Consider the following 23,238-nt stretch of genomic DNA (forward strand, 5'->3'; position numbering starts at 1 on the left):
GAGTTTTGTTTTTGGTGCCGAATTCAGCTGACATGACACGCGACAGCACTGCCAAGATCATACACGATCGATATATGCATGGGTCAAAATGATGTTGTTTTGGTTCGATAATGCAATGATAATTGCAATTGCATTGAACAAAAATGCATGAATATTAAATTCGTTTAAAATTTTAATAAACCATGAGTGGAAAGAAAAAAATGTGCCGTACAAAAAAATATATATAAATAAAAAATTCTATTAATTTCTTATTTTTTTCTTTTCTTTTTTCTTTCTTCTTTCACAATGCAGGGTACAAATATTGTCTGTTGCTCACCCAATTTTTTTCACAAACATCTTCCGTTAATCGACTGCCTTGCATGAACCAACGGCCATGATGAGCGGGGGACACTGTTTTCGTGGTTTTTGTATGTTGTTAAATAAAATTTAAATAAGTGCAAGAATCATCTTTGCCTACACATTACTTGTTACAAACTGGGCTAGATTTTGGCCCCTACAAGACAAACGAACATAAATTAGGAAACTGAGAAAACAAAACAACAATAAATATATTTTAGATTTGTATTCATTACAAAATAAGGGGTGGTGCAACAATTATGTGTACCCCGGGGTGGTGAATTCTCAAAATGTTCTACCAAAAAATTGCCCCCCCCCCCCTTTAGGCCTGGCAAAACATCTTTGCCCCTATAATTCACCACTCCGGGGGTACACATAATTATTGCACCACCTGTAACAAACAAAATAATAATAATTAATAAATGATAGACCCTTGATAAATAGAATTAAAAAAATACAAAATACAGTAAACAAGAAATAAAAAATATGATATGAAAATTTGTTACGGTATTCTAAATGTACAGTGGTATATGGATGGGTCAGTATATGGGGTTGGTATATCAATGGGTGGTATTTTTGTCTTTTTAACTGGTATAGTCATGTGCGTCTATTCTATGTTGGTATATGCATCGGTAGTAAAAATCAGGTTTGAAGTGGTATAGCCATGGGTCCTATACTTCAAAATTTTCGGAGGCACACCCCTACCCAAAAAAAAAATTGAGTACCACCCCCCACCCCCCCCCCCACCCCCACGGGACTGCTACACCCTTATGTTAGCTCCCGGCACCTTTGCGAGCTGACGTGATACCAACCAGGTATAGGCGTATCAAGAAGCGAAGTTGTGCCTGTTGTATACAGCTGCTGACAAAGTAGTTCTACAATATTCCAGGGGTCATATTTGCTATCTACAGATATTTTACGAATTCTCCAGTAAGCTTGTGTATTTGTACGCTGCCCGGATGTTTTAGATTCAAGTGCCAAAACTGTGCCATCCATGGCAAAAGTACCATTTGGAGCAGCGGCTATTCCTAGGTCTTAGGTTGTTTCCACTTCCAGATGTCTAAATAAATAATAATGATAATAAGAAATTTAACATGGCAACTACTATTACCACCACCACCTCCACTACCACCAACTACTGTCAACACCACCTCCACTCGAGGGAACGAACTGAGCAAGCCCTATTACGATAATCGTTTTCGTTAACTTTGGTGTATTTTAGAGGTATGGTTTTGAAATCTCAGTCGAACGTCCATACCTAAATCAAAATCGAGACCCCCTCCCCATAAGTAATAGCTCTTGTCCACAAGAGTTCACAGTTAAGCAATTTCAGATGCGTCGGTCAGGGCCGAGGAGGTTCAGTGAATCCGTGGAAAGCAATGGCTGTCATTTAGTGTAAGATGCTCAAACATATGCAACATTCTGATGCCATTTCCGACGCGTATGTGAAACTGGTATTTAATGTTTGGCCATTCTAGTCACCATAAATAAACGTCTTTCTCTCTTTTGCTCAATTATCCATTGTTTATCTTTTGTTCAAAGTCTGATCAACTTTCGATTGTAATGTAATGAAGTAATGTGGACGATGGTCACATTATCTTGATAATTGATGGGACAGGTCAATGTTAAACAGATCAAGAAGGTGTTGTACAGTTCAACTTTGAACAAGAGAAATGCATGTTCGTATTTAGAAACACAGACCACATTAACTAGCGTGTTGAATATTTCAACAAAACAAACTTAACCCTAACCGCCTAAGGGCTTTTTGGCGACGGGAAGGGAAAGAAGGAAAGAATAAAGAGAGAAAAGAAAGAAAGAAGTTGTTTGCTCTGGGTGGGATTCGAACCCGAGACCCATCGCATGCCAAGCACTCGGTCGGCGACACTTTGCCACGGATCTTGGGCTTCGCTGGCCAGCGAAACCGTGCCTATTATATCACTTAGGGCGATTGCGTCATCACACCACGTGGGATGCACGCACGAACAGCGCATATATCAAGTAGTATTTTGTAGCATACATGAGGGTTGGGGGTTAAAATGCACCAAAGTACTAGTGCAACATTCATAGTTAAATTATTTGGATAGAACGATCAAACTATAAAGAACTTAGCTTTAATCTAATTTTGTTTTTAAATAATATCAGCAGTGCTACACTTCAAAAACATGTAGTATGCAATCTGTGCCATATTTTACTCTAAAAATGCAACAACAAAAATAATTATGATACAAACATTAAACAGGAAAGAAACAGTTTTAGCTTATTTTTTTTATTTCTATGGCAATTAAAAACACAACACTTACTGTGGGGTATAATGGGGTTTGATGGTTGACTTGGATCACTGTTACCTCTCTCAGTTATAGCTAACACACGGAATTGATATTTGTGGCCAGCTGTTACATTTGTGACAATACATTTGGTAGAGGTATCCTATTCGGTCGAACAAAAATAATATAGATATAATTATTTTGTATTAGCGCTTGTGCTTTATACTTTGCAATTGATTTATGTATGAATTTGTTTCCAAAAGGGTTTTAAAAAATCATTTTGTATACATGTAATAATAAATATTATACAATTGCAATTTTGTTTATGGCAACAATATTATATACAGTGGAATACAAGGTTCGTTTTTCAAAACCAAAAAATACTGTTTTTCACTGACCTGACAGTTTCGAGTGTCTTGGGCGACACTCTTCTTCAGAGTGATCTATGTCCACACACCTCCGGCGGATTTCGGCCTGTAGAGGGTGCACTACTCGCGGAGATGACTGGGTCATAGATGTGACTTAGAAAATGGGCCCCCTCGTCTCTGTTCATGACTTGCGGGGATTTCTTCCTTATCCAGATGGATTCCATGATTCTTCTTGATCTCGCGTCACCTTCCTTACTAAGGATTTTGGACCCTTGCCAATCGATGACGTGATTTTGTTGTACAGAGTGATCAGCTATGGCAGATTTGCTGAGCTCACTTTCCGACTGTTTTCTGGTCTGACGGGTGTAGTTCTTTTTCAAACGCGTTACTTTGTCCGTTTCTTTCATGTTTTCACTTAATCTTGTGGAAAAACGCCGCCCCGTTCCCCCCACATATGACTGATCACAATTTGAACAAGGGATCTCATATACACAGTCTGTTGTAGAGTCTGGATCCCTCTTGTCCTTGGGGTGGACGAGCATTTTTCTCAATGTTGAGTTGGGTCTCATTGCTGTAGCGATTCCATGTTTTTGGAAAATCCTATTGGCCTTCTCCGATAATCCGCTGATAAAGGTATAACTACCAGTCCTTTGGATTTCTCGCTATTTTCACTTTTCTTAGAGGTTTTCATAGTCTTTTTATTTGCAATCTGTTGTTTCACCTTCTTGAAAGACCAATTTGGATAGCCACAGAGACTAAGTGCTTTTTTGATCTTTTCCTCTTCTTGTTGTTTGTCATCCTCGTCCGAAACTAAATTATTCATTCTGTCATTCTTACGTTCGGACAACACCCAGCTTGTGGTGAACTGGGTGATGAGACTCAAAATTCAGATATTGGTCTGTGTGCGAAGCTTTGCGGTAAATGAGCAATTTCACTGAGCCGTCTGACTTTCTGACTATGAGTGTGTCGAGGAATGGTATTTTGCCGTCATGTTCTTTTTCGTAAGTGAATTTTATACTGTCCGTGGGGTCTGTGCTGTTGAGGTGATCCGTGAGGTTGTCAACTTGATCAGATTTTACAATCTCCAAATTTACAACCTCCGCCGGAGGTGTGTGGACATAGATCACTCTGAAGAAGAGTGTCGCCCAAGACACTCGAAACTGTCAGGTCAGTGAAAAACAGTATTTTTTGGTTTTGAAAAACGAACCTTGTATTCTGAATTTCTGCAAACCTGATGAATTTATTTACGGAATTATATTCAGTGGTATCAGTAACACCGTACCTAACAGAAACACTTTATTCTACTACCTGGAGTTCAAACGCTATGCTTAATTAACTGGGCCACTTTTGACACTTTTACGCATATCAAGCTTGTATTGCGTTATATTGGCTTTCATGATTAGCAATAATTGCATTCTTGCTTTTCAGAAAAAAAAAATCAAAGGTCATGGCGTAAATGCAATATGCAGTAGAATCAGTAATATCTTGGCTAATAGAAAAACATTAATTGTTTTCTTTCCTAGTTCTGGTTCAAACGCTATGCCCGATTGCTTAATCGCAACCTTTTGCCATGTTCGCACGTATCAAGTTTGTACCGCATAAAATTAACTTTCATGCTTAACGTCAAAGATTTCAGAACAAAAACAAAGGTTTTTTCATGGTTTTCTTCACTTAATTTACATAAATAAATCAAATGATATATTTATTTCAAATTTACAAATTAAAATGCCACTTCAAATGCTCCATTGTTTAAATTACCCATAGCAGCGACCAGATGGTTCATGATTTAACTCAATTCGGTCACTTTTCCTACGCAAAGACACGAAAGTGGACCATGCTGTTTTAGAACTACTTTACACTATTGACCATATCTTCACTTGTAGTCCACCAATTGTATTGAAACAAAGCTTATGCAGTACTTAGCTTAACAAGTTACGTTACCTTGACGATCAAGCTAAACTCAATACAATCAATAAGTGACATGTTTGCCTAATACTACTTTCTAAATTGTATAAAATGTTTTGTTACAACCTAGCTATGAGTTAAGATTTTTTAATAAAAAGGATGTTGCAAGGAATATATCCCATATGAATGAAGCTATATGAAGAGCTTGTTTCCAAACCATGTTAAGCCCACAAACACATGTTCATGATTTACCTGTGCGATATTGCAATGGGTTGTAATGCTCTTTCAGATGCACTATTACAAAGCAAACAGTAGACAGTAACAATACTGTGTGAGGCCTTTGATTCCCAAATAAGAACAATAGTCTGCATATTGTTAAGCAGCATTGTTGCGCTAAATAATGACTTGATGATGGTACAACTCATTGTTGCCAATGCCAAACTTGTCAAAGTAATTGTGATTGTATCACACAAGTAAATGTGAAACATGTGGTTGTTGTGGACTTAACATGGCTTGCAAACAAGCTCTTCATAAATTGAAGCTTAAAAACCGGTCTGGTTTCATTCTTTTATTTTCTGATTTTCTATGCATTCGTTTATTTACCGACACAAGTCTGTTTAATCCCTTTAGGAAACAAACACTTTTGATTCACTTTCAGCTTTGTTTGAAAATAAGATGCACTTGAAAGATAATGTCAAATCACACTAAAAATAGAAAAACATATTTAGATACCTCAAACTTTTTGAGCTACAAATTGATGTTATTTTGCTCGAAAACTGTTTTACTAATTTTTTGAAACACAAACTTCTTTCGTGTGTAATTTTCAGAAATAAAATCCCATTAATTTTACGTTTTCTTGATTTCATCTGATTAATGTTAGTCTTTAATATCAATCATTTAATACGATGAAAGAATCACATTTCCACCATTTAGGCTTCAAAATAGAGAAATATGTCCAAATTTACGAACATTTACGGACATTTCGAAAAATACCGAGGGCCATAACTTCGCACCTAAACACGGATGACATATCCAATGACATATTCAGTTACTATGGAACCTTTGTCATTCGTTAGCGGTAATCTCAATCCTCAAGTTGATATCAAGGCTTACCTGTTCTTGGACCTTGTTCCATTGCTTTTCTTCGACATCCATTTTCTCAACGATATATCCAGTGACTGGAGAGCGGTTATCACTTGGTGGTGACCAAGTAATCTCAATCGTCTGGCTTGATATTTCACTAACTGTAGGGGTACCCGGTGCGTTCGGTTTATCTATGTAATGAACAAAATTTGGTTAAATCTAGCTTAGTTCAAATTACTCATAGATAGTAATATGATTTTCCCCAATGCACCTTACGCAATTTGCTTTATTGCTTTTGATGTTTGTACAAACTGGAATTTTCATCTAATTATTTTGATGAAGGAACGTTGTCTTACAATTTAATTTAGTGAGAAATATAACACAAACGAAAGAGTATTGATTCAACTGGGATACAATTCACTCAGTGCTGCTAGAATTAGAATTTGACTATGTCTAAACAAAGTTTACCATCGTATGTGTAAAACCTTTTAGCAGTTTAAAAACCCATTTGTTTTACAATTGTTAGTATCAGAGTGTGTACATTTGGACTAAGTTTACGACAATTAAAACCAATTACCGTATGGTGTTATGTGGTCGGATGGTTGACTTGGATCACTGCTACCTCCTTCATTTATAGCAGCCACACGGAATTGATACTGGTTGCCAACTGTTACATCTGTGACGATACATTTGGTAGATGTATCCTATTCGGTCAAACAAGACAATATAGATATATCTTGCAGTAGGAAGTTTGCTTTATACTTTGCAATATTTAATTATGTATATATCATAGCCATTTCACTTGCAGGACTAACATAAAAAATATTTCTATTTTACCCACGTAAATTGATATACGAGTACGGTCCTAATGTTTGAGTATTCCCCACTGTTTACGTTTGTCATCCATTTTCTCAATGACTGCAGAATCATTTATATTCATTAGCCGCCTCTAAGTAATCTCAATCCTCAAGTTTATCTCAAGACATACCTGTTGGACCTTGATCCATTGTTTTTCTTCGACGTCCATTTTCTCAACGATGTATCCAGTGACAGGAGAGCAATTATCACTTGGTGGTGACCACGTAATCTCGATCGTCTTGCTTGCAATGTTACTAACTGTAGGTGTACTCGGTGCGTTTGGTTTATCTAAATTTATGTGATGAACAAAATTGGATGAAACTAGCTTAGTTACACTTACTCATAAAGCTTTACTGTTTTGATGTTTGTACAAACTGGGATTTTCATCTAATTGTTTCAGCAGTTAAAAATCTGTTTATTTTCCAATTGTTGAAAAACAGAGTATGTACATTTGGACTCGTATTATTCAAAGTTTACGACAATTAAAGCAAATTACCGTATGGTGTAATATGGTGTGATGGCTGACTTGGATCACTGTTACCGCCCTCATTTATAGCAGCCACACGGAATTGATATTGGTTGCCAACTGTTACATCTGTGATGATACATTTGGTAGAGGTATCCTATTCGATCAAACAAAACAATATTATAGATTGGTGATTTTTTGGTAGGCAAATCAAGTAAAATGGTACTCGCTTTCTGAGCTTTCGATGACCGGTTATGTCAGTTTAATCACATATGTCCAGGCTCACTGCATTTCCCGCCATGGGACTTGGTAGTCTCATTCCGACAGGTTCTTGATTGGCTTAGCAGCGAGTCGTAGACGTGATCCAGAGAATACATCCCAATGTCTCGATTCATGGTTTTGTTGCCCCTTCTCCTGATCCACATGGCTTCATAGACAAAGACTCACATCAGTTCACTAGAAAAATCCGTAAAGCCATGTGGATCAGGTTATGTTTGTCATCCATGTTCTCCATGACATATCAAGTGACTGTGGAACCATTGACATTCGTTGGTGGTGACCAAGTAATTTCAAACTTTAAGTTTATGTCAATGCTTACCTGATCGTGGGCTTTGATCCACTGTTTTTGTTCGATATCCAATTTCTCAACGATATATCCAGTGACTGGAGAGCCGTTACCAATTGCTGGTGACCATGTAATCTCAATCTTTTTGCTGCCTATATTCTTAACTGTAGGGGTACTCGGCGCGTTCGGTTTATCTATGTCAAAATGAATGGAATAGTGTCAAAACCACTTAATCCGACTTCTTTTGCATTTATTATTTCTACAGTACATTTAATTTTTTTTCCAAAAACTTTTTCATAATCTACACTGCACTAATTTGATTTGATATTACAAATTTGAATGTCATATCTACCCTGAACTGATTTAACAGTAAAATTGTAAATTGCAAATTTATGTTACGATAATCCCGATTATAATTTTTTTTTTAATGAAAATTGATATTTAGCATTTGACTGTTAGGTCATCTCCTGGAAACAAATGTTTCGTCAATTCCGAAATTAATAGCGCTATTATAGAAAAACACAAAGCTTACCGTAGGGTGTAATGTGGGCTGATAGTGGACTTTGATCACTGTTACCTCCCTCATTTATAGCAGCCACACGGAATTGATACTCGTTGCCAGCTATTACATCTGTGACGATACATCGGGTAGCGGTATCCTATTTCATCAAACAAAACAATATAGATATATCTTGCAGAAGCCAATTTGCTTTATACCTTGCAATGTTTTACTATGAATAGCCATTTCACTTGCAGGACTAACATGAAAATATTATATTTTATCCAACTATATTGAATGTATAAGAGTACCTTATGTTCGACTTTTTCCCACTGTCCATGTTTGCCATCCATTTTCTCAATGACATATCCAGTGACTGTGGAACCATTGTTATTAGTTGGTGGCGACCAAGTAATCTCAATCTTCTTGTTGCCTATGTTCGTAACTCTAGGGGTACTCGGTGCGCTCGGTTTATCTATATCAAAATGAATGGCATTGTGTCAAAACGACTTAGTCCAGATTCTCGTTTTGCATTTTTTAAACAGTTATCAAGATTAGATTAGCACTGACCCACGTTTTAGGGGTCAAAGGTCATATAGGGATAATTAGGGGACATTTTGTGAAAATCTTTAAAAATGCTGATCCTACTGTAGATAACATGCCATTACCACCAAACCTAGTCAGATGAACAACTAGCCCAAGTTTAAAATAATTAAGTTACATCCGGCTGGGGCTACAGGTAGTAAGGCTTATTAGGGGTAGTTTTGTGAAAGTCCAAATTTCTTTGAACAGCTACAATTTTGTTCAAAAGAGACAAATGACCTACATTTGTGATGCTTATTTACTTGGAATGTTAGATTTTGTCAGATCTCGTCTATTCTGTGGTTTATACTAGTATTTCATTTAGGAAAACATTTTGTACAGTTTTTCGTTTCATACATTTAATTCACAAGCAACATAAGATCACGAAATACATTACTGCCGAGAATTTTGTCGCATACCTTTGGCTTACAAGCATTATAAGATAAATAAATCTTCCAAAAATCAATCTATTATTCTCCAAAAACTTTTCATAGCCTACACTGCACTAATTTGATTTGATTTTTAATATTACAAATGTTAATATTACAATATTTTGATATTAAAAATTTTAATGTCAAATCTACCCTGCACTAATTTGACATTAAAATTGATAGTTGCATGTTTATGGTACAATATATATTTTTTTAAAGAAAATTGCCATTAAGCATTTTGACTTTTATGCCATCTCCTGGAAACAAATGTTTCAATTCCGAAATTAATAGCGCTATAATTATAGAAAACACAAAGCTTACCGTAGGGTGTAATGCGGTCTGATGGTTGACTTGGATCACTGCTACCTCCCTCATTTATAGCAGCCACACGAAATTGATACTGGTTGCCAGCTGTTACATCTGTGACTATACATTTGGTAGAGGTGTCCTATTCCATGGAACAAAATAGTATAAACATATCGCAGGACTAACATGAAAATATATATTTTACCGAACTATATTGATTGTATAACATACCTCATGTTCGACTTTTTCCCAGTGTCCATGTTTGTCATCCATTTTCTCAATGACATATCCAGTGACTGTGGAACCATTGACATTAGTTGGCGGTGACCAGGTAATTTCAATCCTCTTGCTGCCAATGTTCTTAACTGTAGGTGCACTCGGTGCGATCGGTTTATCTATGTCAAAATGAATGGAATTGGGTCAAAACCACTTTGTCCATCTACTCCTTCTGCATTTAATACGAGGGTCATTCAAAGATATCTACCTCCGCCATCACATCTCTGTTATCTTACGTGCTAGGATATTGAAATTACCCATGATTATCTATAACAATTTACCGAGTTGGAAAACTTTTTGTGATAAAAACTCGAACGGTGGTGATGCATTTGCAAATTGCATTTTTGTAAAGCTAATCATACACAGAGTTACGCTGCATATTCACCTTATTGTTTCAACCTTAGCGATTCCAAAAAGTCCAAAAATTAGCAAAAACAGCCTAAAATATATATCCAGGTCCAAAAAATAGGGCACGGTTACTAAGCTATCGCGTATATCTAGAGCATCCCTGTGTGCGCGTGCATTTGCGCCCCGGGATTTGCGCGATGACCGCGAGTTGCATTGGTTTTCGGGCGTATTTACGCGATTGTCTGCCTTAATAGTCTTAATTGCGCCATAATAAGCTGCGCATGTTGAGTAGGGCTAAAGAAACCGGGTAGAATAAACACGGGAATATCAAAATGAACAAGGAGAGTGTATGGGTGCCACGGGTTGACTATTATTATTGAACAATCCGCGAAACATGGGTGACCATCAAGCTTTGCGAACATATGGCAAAAAAATAGGCCTATAGGCGTTATAATTTTTGACCTACTATAAAATTATACTGACTTTTTAAAAAACAATTTACATTTTATGTTTTCACATTCACATATTTATTAGCAGTTGATAGGGAATAAGAACTAGAGCCAGAGGGACAGATAAAAGAGGGATAGAGGAGAATGCATGGGTGCCATGGGTTGGCGATATTATTTAACAATTCGCGAAGCATTGGTGATTGCGGTTACAATTATTTTCATAGGACCTACTACTAGGCTATAGGCCTACAAACTAGCCACTGTAAATTACTCACCTGCAGAAGTAACGGTCCATTTGGCAAGAAGAATCTCCTTGGCTTTGTTCAAGTTGCATTCTTCTAGAGCCTTGATGATTGCCTTTCTCGTTGCTTTCTTTCCATTAGTTTGTCGCCAGTAATGTAACACGTTATTTGACTGGAGTTGAAAATCCTTTGTGTCTGCTTTGAGAATAGCTTTCTCAATATCTGGCTCTTTTATACCAAGTTGTTTAAAGAGATGCTTTAGGTTATCTCGTCCAAGTTCAGTTTTGTAAGCTACATTTTGAATATCACTGTCAGTTACAACCTCCACACCTAGATGAAGCAGTAATACTACATGTTATAGATCATATATATTCAAGGTTTATTAGGGAAATGCGCAACACAGCGAATGACTGAATTAAATACATTGTACAAGTTAAAACAAGTAATGACATAGTTATGATACATAATACAACTTGACTAAGTCACTCACTAACTCACCTCCTCACTTGACCCCTCATTAACTCACCACTCAATATCAATATACTAGTATATAGATCAATGCAGTACAAAATATGCATAATAAATATCACTTGGAGCCCGTGGAAAATCTGTCATCAAACTATCAGAAAATGATGACGATATCACAATGTGTTTGAGCAAAGACGAATATCTATACCCGTGACACCCCATGCCAGCTCTTAATCCACCCTGACACACTCTGAACTCACCACCATGACAAACCGTGCAACCCTAACACTCCTTAGCCTACCGTGATACGTACCGCTTAACCCACCACGACACCTACCCGCTCTTTATTAGCTATCAGTTTCTATCAGCTACATTATATTTGAGCATCTAAGACAATAAACTACCTAATTTTTAGTTTTTAGCAAACTGCAGTGTACTTCTTAATATTGGTGTATTGACCTTATCAGGGAAAGGCACTTCCTACTTCAAGAACTCGCTACACTTTAAAAGGCAGGTGACTTATTGGTCAGTTCCGAGTTTCATTTTTCACACTAATGTACCAATTGATGATGTTAATAAAATTACAGCAGATATCTTGCGTGATGATGATACACTTGAAAAAGAACACTCATAACAAAAGTTATGGCTCACATCTATGTACTTCGAATGGCAGGGACATTTTCTTAACAAAAAGAGGGTCAGGCAATGATATCACCCCTCTCATAAATAAAATCAAATATCTTCATGGAACACTGTCTTTGAAACTAAAGCACTGGACACGTACCCTTTGGTTCAGATTTGTTGATGCTTCATGCTAGTAGATAGGCGAGGTCTGCTTGTTCTCTGTTGACAAGGGGCAGTCTTCAGTGAACGGAACTTTTCAGAGCCATCAAGAAGGCAAGTGGCAGCATTTATGTCTCATTATTAGGTACTTTGTCCTGAAGAAATCAGAGCTACACCTGACGAAAGCTTGACAGTTCCAAAATTGTCCGACGGCAAACCTGCTAAAACCCGATTTTGACTTGATTTGATCGAGTTTGAAACCCTGGATAACCCAAGAAAGCCCGTTGTCAAGCTTATTTCAATAGGGGTCAATTATAGAAGACCATACTATTATCGAAACTGAATGCGGGCTACATTCTTCTTCATGTTCTTCTTACCTATCTCCCGCTCCGGCTTCTCTTTGGCGTCTGTAAAATAAAATAAACCACTATTTGAATACACTCTATTGATTGACCGGACCCCAACTAAACAGTGTTTCCTCCCATCCACCTCTTCCTCCTCTTCTTCTTCTTATCTTTTTTTTTAATCATCTTCTTCTTCTTCCTCTTCCTCTCCTTCTCCTTCTTCTTCTTCTTTTTCTTTTTCTTTTTCTTTTTCTTCTTCCGCTCCTTCTCCTCCTCCTTCTTCTAAGCTGAGGAAAACTAATATGATGTATATTGGATAGTCTCTCTGTAACGCATTACCCGCTGAGAACTTCTTTACTCGGATTCACTCGTATCATTAGAAATTTACGTCTTACCTGTCTGCTGCTCCAGCTTTTTTTCTGCATCTGTATGATAAAGTCCAAAAATATTTAGATTGACCGGACCCCAACTAATATTTTACAAATGAGAAACAGTATTGTGTATCAAATAGCTGGACTTGTATTTCACCGATAAGTCATGTCGGCTGGATTCTTATATTTCAGCGGTTTCTTTTTTCTTCTGTCAATTTGTCGGAATGTACTCTAGCTCCTTCATTATTTGACCAATTATGACCATTATTATGTTTTGATGGATCCAAGTTGTCATAATATTGGATCCAAAACATAATAATGATAAAATTGGATGCTTTACGCCCAATATTTATTGGTCTCGCTATGAGTTTTAAAATATTGGACTCGACTACGTCTCGTCCAATATTTTAAAACTCATAGCTCGACCAATAAATATGGGCTCAACCGATCCAATTTTATATCAAATGTGGGCAAAAACTCCACTACCCCAGCCTTTATAGTTGATATGACCCATTTGGGGTCAAACGTCACGTATGAGTATGAGGTATGACGTTCATTTACAACAACTACACCATATGGAAAGGTTTCTATACGAAAACGATTCTCTTATAAACCATATATGTACAGTTGCCACCTAGATACACCTGGGCACACAGTTTCGTCCAAGAGCTTCCAAGCAAGCAGTGAATTGTGTCTACACAGTCTTTGATTACATTACACGGTTGAGTGCATAGCATCGTAGGAGCTGTGTGAGAAAATAGGCCTCTGTGATTGGGTTTTGTCAAATCCTGAAGTGTTCCCTTCATCCAATCAGATTTTTTTATATCGAACGAAAGCAAACACTTCCCCTAAAAACACTTTTTCTCATTAGGTCAACAGATAACGCAATTCAATGTTTATAGCAAGGCGAATGTGGTATATCTGTTGAAAACGACCTATCCCAGCACAATTTGTAACCAATATTGCTCAAAAATACATTTTTTAAATTTTATGTCATTAAATGAAAGAGCGCACTTATATTGTCCATATACAAGCCTCATTCGAATGAGCAATGGGCAATTCTCTTTCAATTACAAATATTGTGCAAAAAGTTTCGCCTGTTTTGTCATACGGTTGTAAATTCAATGAACTATAACTTTGCTAAAGAGCGCTTTCAAATTGATATGGAACTGACGATGTTCTAATACAATTTGTAATTTCGAATTGAAATAAATATCTATATCTATATTATACAGGGTGAGTCAAAAAAAAGTGCAATAGAGAAAAGAATCCATTTTTTATTAAAGAACCGAGTTGAATCTTTTAGGTTTACAAACATTTTATACATGATATATTCATCAGCAACCTTGTGTGAAGAAATAAAGGAATTAGCATTTACCGTTTTCTTTTTATGACACATTTTATAGCGATACCCAATTTTAATGTTTGTCCAAGAGACATCTAAAATTTGAATATTTGACTCAGTATCATGTAGTTTAGAGCCCAAATTACGAAATGTGTGTAATTTGGCATAGGAAGTGTTTTTAGTGACCACTTCCTAAATAAACCAATTTCTTTATCAACAATTTCATTATAATTCACAAGGATATAATCTACTCCGAAATCGTGTGCAATATGAAGCTCATACGACTTTCCGGTTGTGAGTTTTACGACAAAAACAAAATTTAGATGAAATATTTTAAATTCGGCAGAGACAATCTTGGGGGAAAACGTACTTAGAACACTTGGTACACTATGTCCGTGCAGAATTTCTTATGATTATGGAAATGACGTATATTGTGTTTGGGAACAAACATGACATCTACAACAATGATTAACTCTTCTCTTCTCCCCATCAATCAATGACATTGGCGTTTCACAACATTGCACGGGGGAGAGGGGTAACTGTTTGCCCTTCTATACACGCAAGCGTTCCAAGACTTATTTCCGAGATTGTTGGAAATTCAATTTGATCGAAATTTGGTATACTTATGACTGCAATTGCGTTATAGTTGTCAATTCATTGCAATCTAAAAAACATAGTTACTTTTTGTTTGGTTATTCTGATGCAAAAATGTGGATTCTGTTTGCAAAATTCGGAACAAAATACCTAAAATTTATTCTGTGCATTTCAAAAATAATACTTCTTCTTCTTCTTCTTGTGTGTAAGGTCCATCAAATACATCATAGCTGGACAGGTTCAGGGGCAACATGTAGGGACTTGTAGATTGGACAGACGATGATGTGCTCCATCGTTTGAATTTCATCACATTCATAGCCGGTCAATGAAGCCGCACCATGCAAGCTTGCGTAGGAAGTGCTTTACAATCCGTCCGACTCCAGTCATTCAGATTAGAAGAGGGATCGGCGATGAATGCCTTGGTGGATGAGGTATCCCATTACTTAGCCCAGCATTCTGCTATCTAGGAGTAATGGCTGGAAGGAGGTAACTAAATGGATCGATTTACTTCGCACCAAACTAGCCACTGTACATACACTACTCACCTGGAGAAGTAACGGTCCATTTGACCAGCAAAATCTCCTTGGCTTCGATCAAATTACACTTTGTTAAAGCCTCGAGGATTGACTGTTTCGTAGCATTCTTTCCATTTATTTGCCGCCAGGTTTGTAACACTTCATTTGACTGAAGTTTAAAATCCTTTGTGTCTGCTATGCGCTCAGCATTCTCAATATTTGCCTTTCCTATGTGAAGTTCATTGAATAGATGCTTTAGCTGATTATGTTGCAGTTTAGCTTTGCATGCTACATCATTGATGTCACTGTCAGTTACCGTCTCTTTACCTAGATAAGACAGTATATGAAGTTTGGAATTAAATCAAAATACTGGACTTACTATTTTATTAGCAAATTAGCTACGTTGCGTGTGATACCATCACACTTCATCAGGCAACTGACCCGCTGGACTGGTCATGTGACTGGTCTGGTTGATTTAATTCCAAACTTCATATACTACAACTGGATGACTGAAAACATTCATCAATTTATAAGACAGTATACATTGTTATACATTGTACATTTATGCCTTCTCAGTGGCGTACCAGTGACCGCCCAAAATTTTTTTCTCGGTCGTTTGAAAAAGTGAAGAGCAAAAAAAAAAAAAAAAGGGTTTCGCCCTAAAAGCAGCACATTGTGATGTATAGTACCCATTTTTTTATAATTTGTTATGCTTTATCAAATTTTTCCGCCCTTTTTTATTTACTAATTCTTTTTGCCGCCCCCTTCGTTTTTGCCGCCCTGTTTTTGCCCCCTTCTTCATCCGCCGCCCTTCATTTTGGCCGCCCCTGCTTTTACCCCGGGGCTGGCGCCCTAAAGCCCCCTCCAAAAAAAATACGCGCATGCTTCTGGTATATATATATATATTTGCACGGTCTTAAACTCTCAGTTATACGAGATATTATTAGACAGTTATTAAATACTACAATAAATACGCCATTAGTTGGATGTTCTATTACTTGAATGTACTCAAAACCAATATATGTGTGACAGTGCTCGACTATGAATACGTCAATTCGAACGATCATAATCATACTATGATAAACATACGCGTATTGCAATAACAAATTTGAGAAGATACATTAAACACCGAGCTGTATCTATTGTTATGCAATATGCTTAATTGTCTTGTGGTGAAGGAATTTCGGGAAAATGATTCTTCTGCCACAAGTTACATAATAAGGTCGCTTTCACGTAAGCATTGTAGATACCATGGCAGTTTGCCCATGTATGGATCCTACACTGTCAGGGATGTAGTACCCATCACTTCATCCGTAGACAGTGGCCAATAATACTTACCACACGTCTCTACCTCTTTCTGCAATGTACCTGTAATATTAACAGGAGATAAAACGCAAACATGAGTTTAACAGAGTACCGTATTCTGTGAAAACTGCGTTTGAACATTTTCCTACAATTCCATCGTTTAAAAAAAATAAGACATTAATGATCAATCATTTGAAATGTATATCATAAAAGTAAATGTGAATAATTTATTAACAATACGTTATTTTCTTAAACAATTGATATAGCCATGAAAACAGATATTTACAACTATTCGGCTTTATGAACCGCATGGTTCTAGGATTTTAAAGCAGAAAAAAGCGAGGGCACACTTACAGCATTACGTCATAACGACATCATGTGGGAATGTCTGTACTTTTCTGATATCACTGAATAGAGGCCTATTATAAAAGTTTCACATTGGTGTCAAATATAGGAGTATAAGATATAAAACCCGGGTGCCACCTGCATTATACGACGTAGATCAACCTGCTCTTTACAGCCAAGTATGGGAGTCGTCTCTATGTGAAAAATGAGTGATCACTGATACCAGTGTCGATTAAAGTACTTTCAGTGACACGAGTAGTATTGTAATCTACCAAAAAAACCGTTGACAACGTAAAGAAAGCAACAAGTTTAAAAAAAACCACCTCGGCTCACATTTTGAAACATGATCCCATTTGTAAAAGGTACTGATAGAAACTTAATCATATTATCATCTTGAAACATTTTTAGAAGTGTTATGTATGTTTAATGTGCAGATAAAACAATAACAACTAAGTTATGAAGAATTGTAAATGTGTGTTACTTATCTGGACCAATATCCTTTGCTGCTGTTTTGAACACCTATAGTAGGATATGGGATGACAAGGTTGCTGCATTTTGATACCGGGTAACATCGCTCTCTCGCATCATCAGCACCCTCTATGGTGGCATAGATACCTTGTGACTACACTAAGGTCAGCGGTGTTTACTCCGATTATGTTTACAGCCATTGTTGTTGCGGACTTTTCTCAACCGTGATTCTGTGGCATACTACAGATAATCAGGGCGTGGCATCTCATCAATCTAAACTACATATAATGTGGTTCATAGTTCGCGATTTATCATGCCATACTCAATTCAAAGATATGCAGCTCAAACAGATTATCTTCCTAGCCAGTTATAAAATCCTCAGCCATGGTAATGGTCTTCTTCCAAATATACAAACATGTGCATTCTTCTAATTATGTACTCATGTATAAACCCAGGTCCCAGAACAGGATCATCATGTGACATGACAGTAGTTCTTCAAACTGTATATCATGATATTGTCAGTGCTGGAGCAAGTTGGACATATATTGTTTACGAGACATCACATTACTCCCTGTATCTATTTGATACATCACGCTAGAGACAAATAACAGCTTTGAGAGTTTTGATGGTCCTGTATCATCAGAATCACCCCAGTCACCTCTCGGCAGTGATTTTGGTTCTCAAACATTTTCATCATCTCAAATTCAACATGCGAACCTCCAGTCAGATAGCTTATAGACCTAGCAAAAACGATGTTGATTATATTCTAAAACTGGTCCAAGACATTGAATCGATAGCCAAATATTATTCATTCATTCATATTTTTCCATAAAAATCAAAGACATTACAAAAAAATATATAAAAACACGGTACATATGGAGGAAAAGGCTGGAAGACCAAAAAGGTCTGAAAGTTAGCCTTTCCCTGAAATCAAATGAAATTAACAAAATAAATCAACATTACATAACATAACCAAAAGACAAGGGAAGGGGAGAGGGGGGGGTGCTCACGAAAAAGATTAATTATATAATTATATATTATCCATCATCAACTTTGTATGGGTAGCTGGAGATATCAACCTACCAGATATAAACTGGAAAACTCCTCAATCATGTGTAAAGGAAATCCCTTAACAAATCCCTAAAGAGAAATCCTTAATATTTTTGAGGAATCTGTAAGACTTGTGTAGGTTGATACGGGTATGGATGGTGGCTAGAAGGCTTCGAATTCCTAAGGTTGATATTGAGTTCGAGTGATAAGACATAATAGCCACTTGAGATGGCCAGACACCCCAATTAGAGGTATTGTTATCAGGTAGCTGTACAACCGGATCCTGATCCTGTGGAGAAGTACTATAATTGATCTTTGTCATGCATTACAAGTCGCCCGTTGTAATCGCTCAAGTGCATGGCACTTAATGGTCGTAGACAATCAATTCCCGACATGAAAGAAAGTGGTAATTACTGGTTTGTTAACGGATTCCTTGGTCAAGTCCGCAAATGTGTTCATGACTTATATCAATTCGTAGAGCAAAAATCTTCTTTTCAAACCTCTAAGATTCCTTTCCATGATTTGACTCACGGATTTCCCATACACATTAGGGTTATGTTTGGACGCTTCGCCTTACCAAGACCGCAATGTAATAAATGAGACTTTCGTGGAAACCATCAATACTGTCGGTCTCGAACAACTGCTTGATGAGCCGACCCGCGGAACAAATATCCTCGACTTGTTCCTCACCAACATACCTAATTTCGTCAGTAAGTTTAAAGTAATCCCCGGGGTCAGTAACCATGATGCTGTATTAGTGGATTCTGCTACAAGAGCAAGGACACAGTGGCCCATGAAGAGGAAGATCTCCCTCTGGAACAGAGCCATGTTAGACAAAATTACGGAAGATGTTAAAGAATTCTCTGTTCTCATAATGACACATCCACTCCAGTGGAGCAGCTTTGGAATCTCATTGATAAAAAGCTTTGTCAAGTTATGGAAGACTGTGCCCTTCGAGCTTTTTTTTCTCAGTGCTTTAGCCAACCGTGGTTCAACTCATCTGTGAAGCAACTTTCGAGACGTAAGAAAAGAGTTTATAGAACAGCCAAGAGAATTAAATCTCCAACTGACTTGCAGTACTACAAAGAGCTGAACAAATCTGACACAAATTTGTCGCCAAAGGTACCGTTCTTACGTTAACAATATGACACGTGAGAGCTTTATAATATGACAAGTGAGAGCCTTAGCTCCAATTCCAAGAAGTTTTGGCGATACATCAAGAGCAAGAAGTGCGACAATTCAGGTGTGGCACCTCTCAAGCGTGTTGGTATTGTACATAGCAACAGTAAGACTAAGGCTCAGATCCTGAACCGACAGTTCACTTCTGTGTTCACCTGCGAGGATACAAATAATATTCATTGTGACCAATCCCCTACCTGACATACTTCAAAATAACAATGAGATACGAAGCCAAAAAACGAAATCAGAACTGAAAAGATTAAAAAAATGGCTCAATGTATTGAAGAAATCTATGAAAGCATTATGCTGCTATTAGAACATAATAAATACTAGTATACAATGAGATCCGAAGCCAAAAACGAAAACAGAAATCAGAACTAAAAATGGCTCAATTTAAGAAATCAGTATGCTGCTATTAGAACATAATAAATACTATTATTATTTATATCAGGCTTTTGAGCGATACAATCAAACTGTATATTGTACAATATTTGCAAAATACCCGGATGCAATACAATATTTTTTTAATATTGTACTCGTATTTCGTACGCGTCGCGCGTAAACATGGTGACAGCACCAACACGCGTCATGATACAACAGCACAACAATACAGACACTGTAACGGCTCACAGGAGATTTCGTACTGTATAAACAAGTAAAATCACCAACTTAATTCGCGGCAATTCTGGATGATGATAACCTTAGGAAATATAATCCACATCTACAAATAAACTTATATATAATTATTCCGAAATTATCTTTGGAGAGTAAAGAGCAGAAAACAAGAAGGTCAAAAGGTAAGCTTACATTACAATACACATTGGTTAAACCCGGTGGCTAGGTAAGCTTACATTTTCATTTTACCGCATAGCAAAAGCCTGATATAAATAATAATAATAATATTGAATGGCTTATTTTCGTGTGATACAAGAATATATTGCACTCGATAGAAAAACATTGCACTCGTCTTCGACTCGTGCAATATTTTTCTATCTCGTGCAATATATTCTTGTATCACACTCAAAGCCATTCAATATTATATAAGTATACATGTTCTAATAGCAGTATAATAATTCTATAGATTACTTCCTTGTTCATCGCAGCTGAAAAGCTACTAATTACGCAATACTTACTATCTTCCTGGACGCTACACAGACTTCTGTTGAAGTGTTGTTTTTTAAAGAGAATCCTATCCTGTTCGGCATTATAACGTCCACTTATATCCGTTGTTCGATTGTCAAGCTTGGTAAAGCTAAGTTCGCATTGTGAACAGTCATCACCACTTTGTAGATCACGGTGACTTATCTCCTGTGAGAGATCGTTGAAAAATAATATGAAACGATTTTTTTATAGTAGTGGTAGGCTATAAAATCACCCATAGTGGGTAGGAGAACATGAAAACTAATATGAGATACTGTATTAGGATCACATATTAAGTATCATGTGAGTATACTCTTGTACTCCAGAAGACAGGATCACATATTAAAGAAAAAGCGCCCTCTGTTGTTATTAATCGTATTTAATGCGTATTTACAACGTTGTGAATAAAAATTTGACACCATAGAATATAAAAACTAGTAATTTGATAAGTTAAGATAAGATTTTTAACGGAATAAATCTAAATAATATGATTATGCAGTTTATTCCGTTAAATATTTACCCCGTAATTTCCCTCATTCTTCAGGCCCTGCCCTCTATCGGGTGCTAATTTAATGTTTAAGCTTGATTGCTATTGTTTCTTTGTAAGCCTGCGGCGCAACCTTGAACAATATTGTCTCTTTGTAAGCCTGCGGCGCAACCTTGAACAATATTGTCCTTGAGATAACGCACCGTAGCCACCCCCAGCCAGCCCCATACCCCATTTCAATTTTTAACATACCCATATCATGCTTTTTATATTCCATAGTGTCGCACACTTTAATATGTGATCCTGTCTTCTGGAGTACAAGAGTATACTCTCACATGATACTTAATATGTGATCCTAATACAGTATCTCATATTAGTTTTCATGTTCTCCTACCCACTATGGGTGATAAAATGGTGATATTTGAGAGACTTCATTTTGATCACCGTACAACCAAAAACATGTCATTTTTGCCCCAAAATTTTGTAACATAATTCAATAACAATAGATCGTAGATAGAACAATACATTTTCATAATCCTTGTCATCATACAAGTATTTTGATATATCTCTCAACAAGATCGACATACATTAACAATCACTCTCCCACGCAATACATAGCAAGGAAGAAGTTCACATTGTCTGCCTAGACATCACCAGAGCATTTGATCGTGTTTGGCATCCTGGTCTCCTGTTCTCAATGCCTGGTTCTCAATGCCTGGTTAACCAACTACCTAAGTAGATCCCTGAAGGTTGTCCTAAATGGCAAAACATCAGTGTACCTCAGGGTTACATATGTGGACCCCTATTGCTCATCACATTTCTTGATGATATGTTTGCAAACCTGGCAAAGCATTCCAATCTATATGCTGATGATGCTTTAGAACACTCAATCTTCATGTTACCATAATGTCCTTCATCAAATCTAAATTGCCCAGAGCCAAGCTGCTGCATCTCTCAATCAGGATCTAAAGATTGAGACATGGGCTACAAAGTGAAAAGTCCTGATCGGAGCTGCGAAATGCAACTCCACCACAATCTCCAAGCGTAGGGACATAGAGGAAAACCACCTTGAGCTCAGCGTCTTTGGTACAGGGCTAGAGGAAGCAGATAGTGTATATCATCTTGGTCTTACCCCGAGTAGCAATCTATCGTGGAACCCTTTTGTCGCTAACATGGCCCGGACAGCAGGCCAACAGCTTCTTCGTTGAGCTGTCGTCTACTGTGTCCTTGTAGAGATAGCCATTATCTATGATAGGAGAGTTAAGCTTATCGTCGGACTTCCAGAGTACCTAGACCACCGTGTTCGCCCGGTAAACTACCGAAAGGCAGTTGGAGCAGTTACACTCTTTCTTTTATATGTCCATAGGTCTTGCGGTGCTTGAATGAAGGCCAATAAGATATAAAAACAAAGTTTTGAGCGTTTTCCCACCCATCGAGAAATATCATGCACAAAGTGCGGAAATGACACCCGTTATGATGATGACCTAGCCTTTATAAGCCTTTATTGAACCCATGTCATTCCTCTCATGTAACAGCTTTAATATTTGAGTATAAGCACCGCTAGGTCATACTCGCCTCCGACCGCCTTAAACATGTTAAATAATTATGATATCTGTACTTTAATATGGTTTATTATTATACATCCACCTACCCCAGTGTCATCATCGACTTTCCATCCCGAGTCTTGATCAATTGCAGTAATTTTAACGGTAAGATCTTTTGTATCTGTGCTTTCTATCTTAAATGGCCTCTTCTCTGCACAAAGGACCCAACCGCCTGCGTGTTTTTCTGTTGTTATTACCTGAAAAAAATTATTAATATTATTAATATTTTAAATTACTTGGCGTTATACAAGGATGCTAATGT

The 23,238-nt window shown here is 37.1% G+C and overlaps 1 protein-coding gene across 1 annotated transcript in view; it reads right to left on the reverse strand.

Annotated features, from left to right (window-relative positions):
* Positions 1 to 1,078: 1,078 nt before the first annotated feature.
* LOC140142748 (twitchin-like) overlaps positions 1,079 to 23,238 on the reverse strand; it is a 58,705-nt gene continuing 36,545 nt past the window's right edge. The window contains exons 13-28 of the mRNA XM_072164740.1: positions 23,024 to 23,173; positions 20,879 to 21,053; positions 16,737 to 16,766; positions 15,429 to 15,725; positions 12,969 to 12,998; positions 12,607 to 12,636; positions 11,012 to 11,308; positions 9,895 to 10,058; positions 9,679 to 9,805; positions 8,656 to 8,819; positions 8,378 to 8,504; positions 7,879 to 8,039; positions 7,311 to 7,437; positions 5,987 to 6,147; positions 2,637 to 2,763; positions 1,079 to 1,396 (exon numbers count right to left, since the gene is read on the reverse strand). Coding sequence (XP_072020841.1) covers positions 1,365 to 1,396; positions 2,637 to 2,763; positions 5,987 to 6,147; positions 7,311 to 7,437; positions 7,879 to 8,039; positions 8,378 to 8,504; positions 8,656 to 8,819; positions 9,679 to 9,805; positions 9,895 to 10,058; positions 11,012 to 11,308; positions 12,607 to 12,636; positions 12,969 to 12,998; positions 15,429 to 15,725; positions 16,737 to 16,766; positions 20,879 to 21,053; positions 23,024 to 23,173 — 2,199 coding nt within the window. The 3' untranslated portion in view covers positions 1,079 to 1,364. The remainder of the gene's footprint in view (positions 1,397 to 2,636; positions 2,764 to 5,986; positions 6,148 to 7,310; positions 7,438 to 7,878; positions 8,040 to 8,377; positions 8,505 to 8,655; positions 8,820 to 9,678; positions 9,806 to 9,894; positions 10,059 to 11,011; positions 11,309 to 12,606; positions 12,637 to 12,968; positions 12,999 to 15,428; positions 15,726 to 16,736; positions 16,767 to 20,878; positions 21,054 to 23,023; positions 23,174 to 23,238) is intronic.

Source organism: Amphiura filiformis, chromosome 20 (assembly GCF_039555335.1).
Source record: "Amphiura filiformis chromosome 20, Afil_fr2py, whole genome shotgun sequence".
NCBI classification, from domain to species: Eukaryota; Metazoa; Echinodermata; class Ophiuroidea; order Amphilepidida; family Amphiuridae; genus Amphiura; species Amphiura filiformis.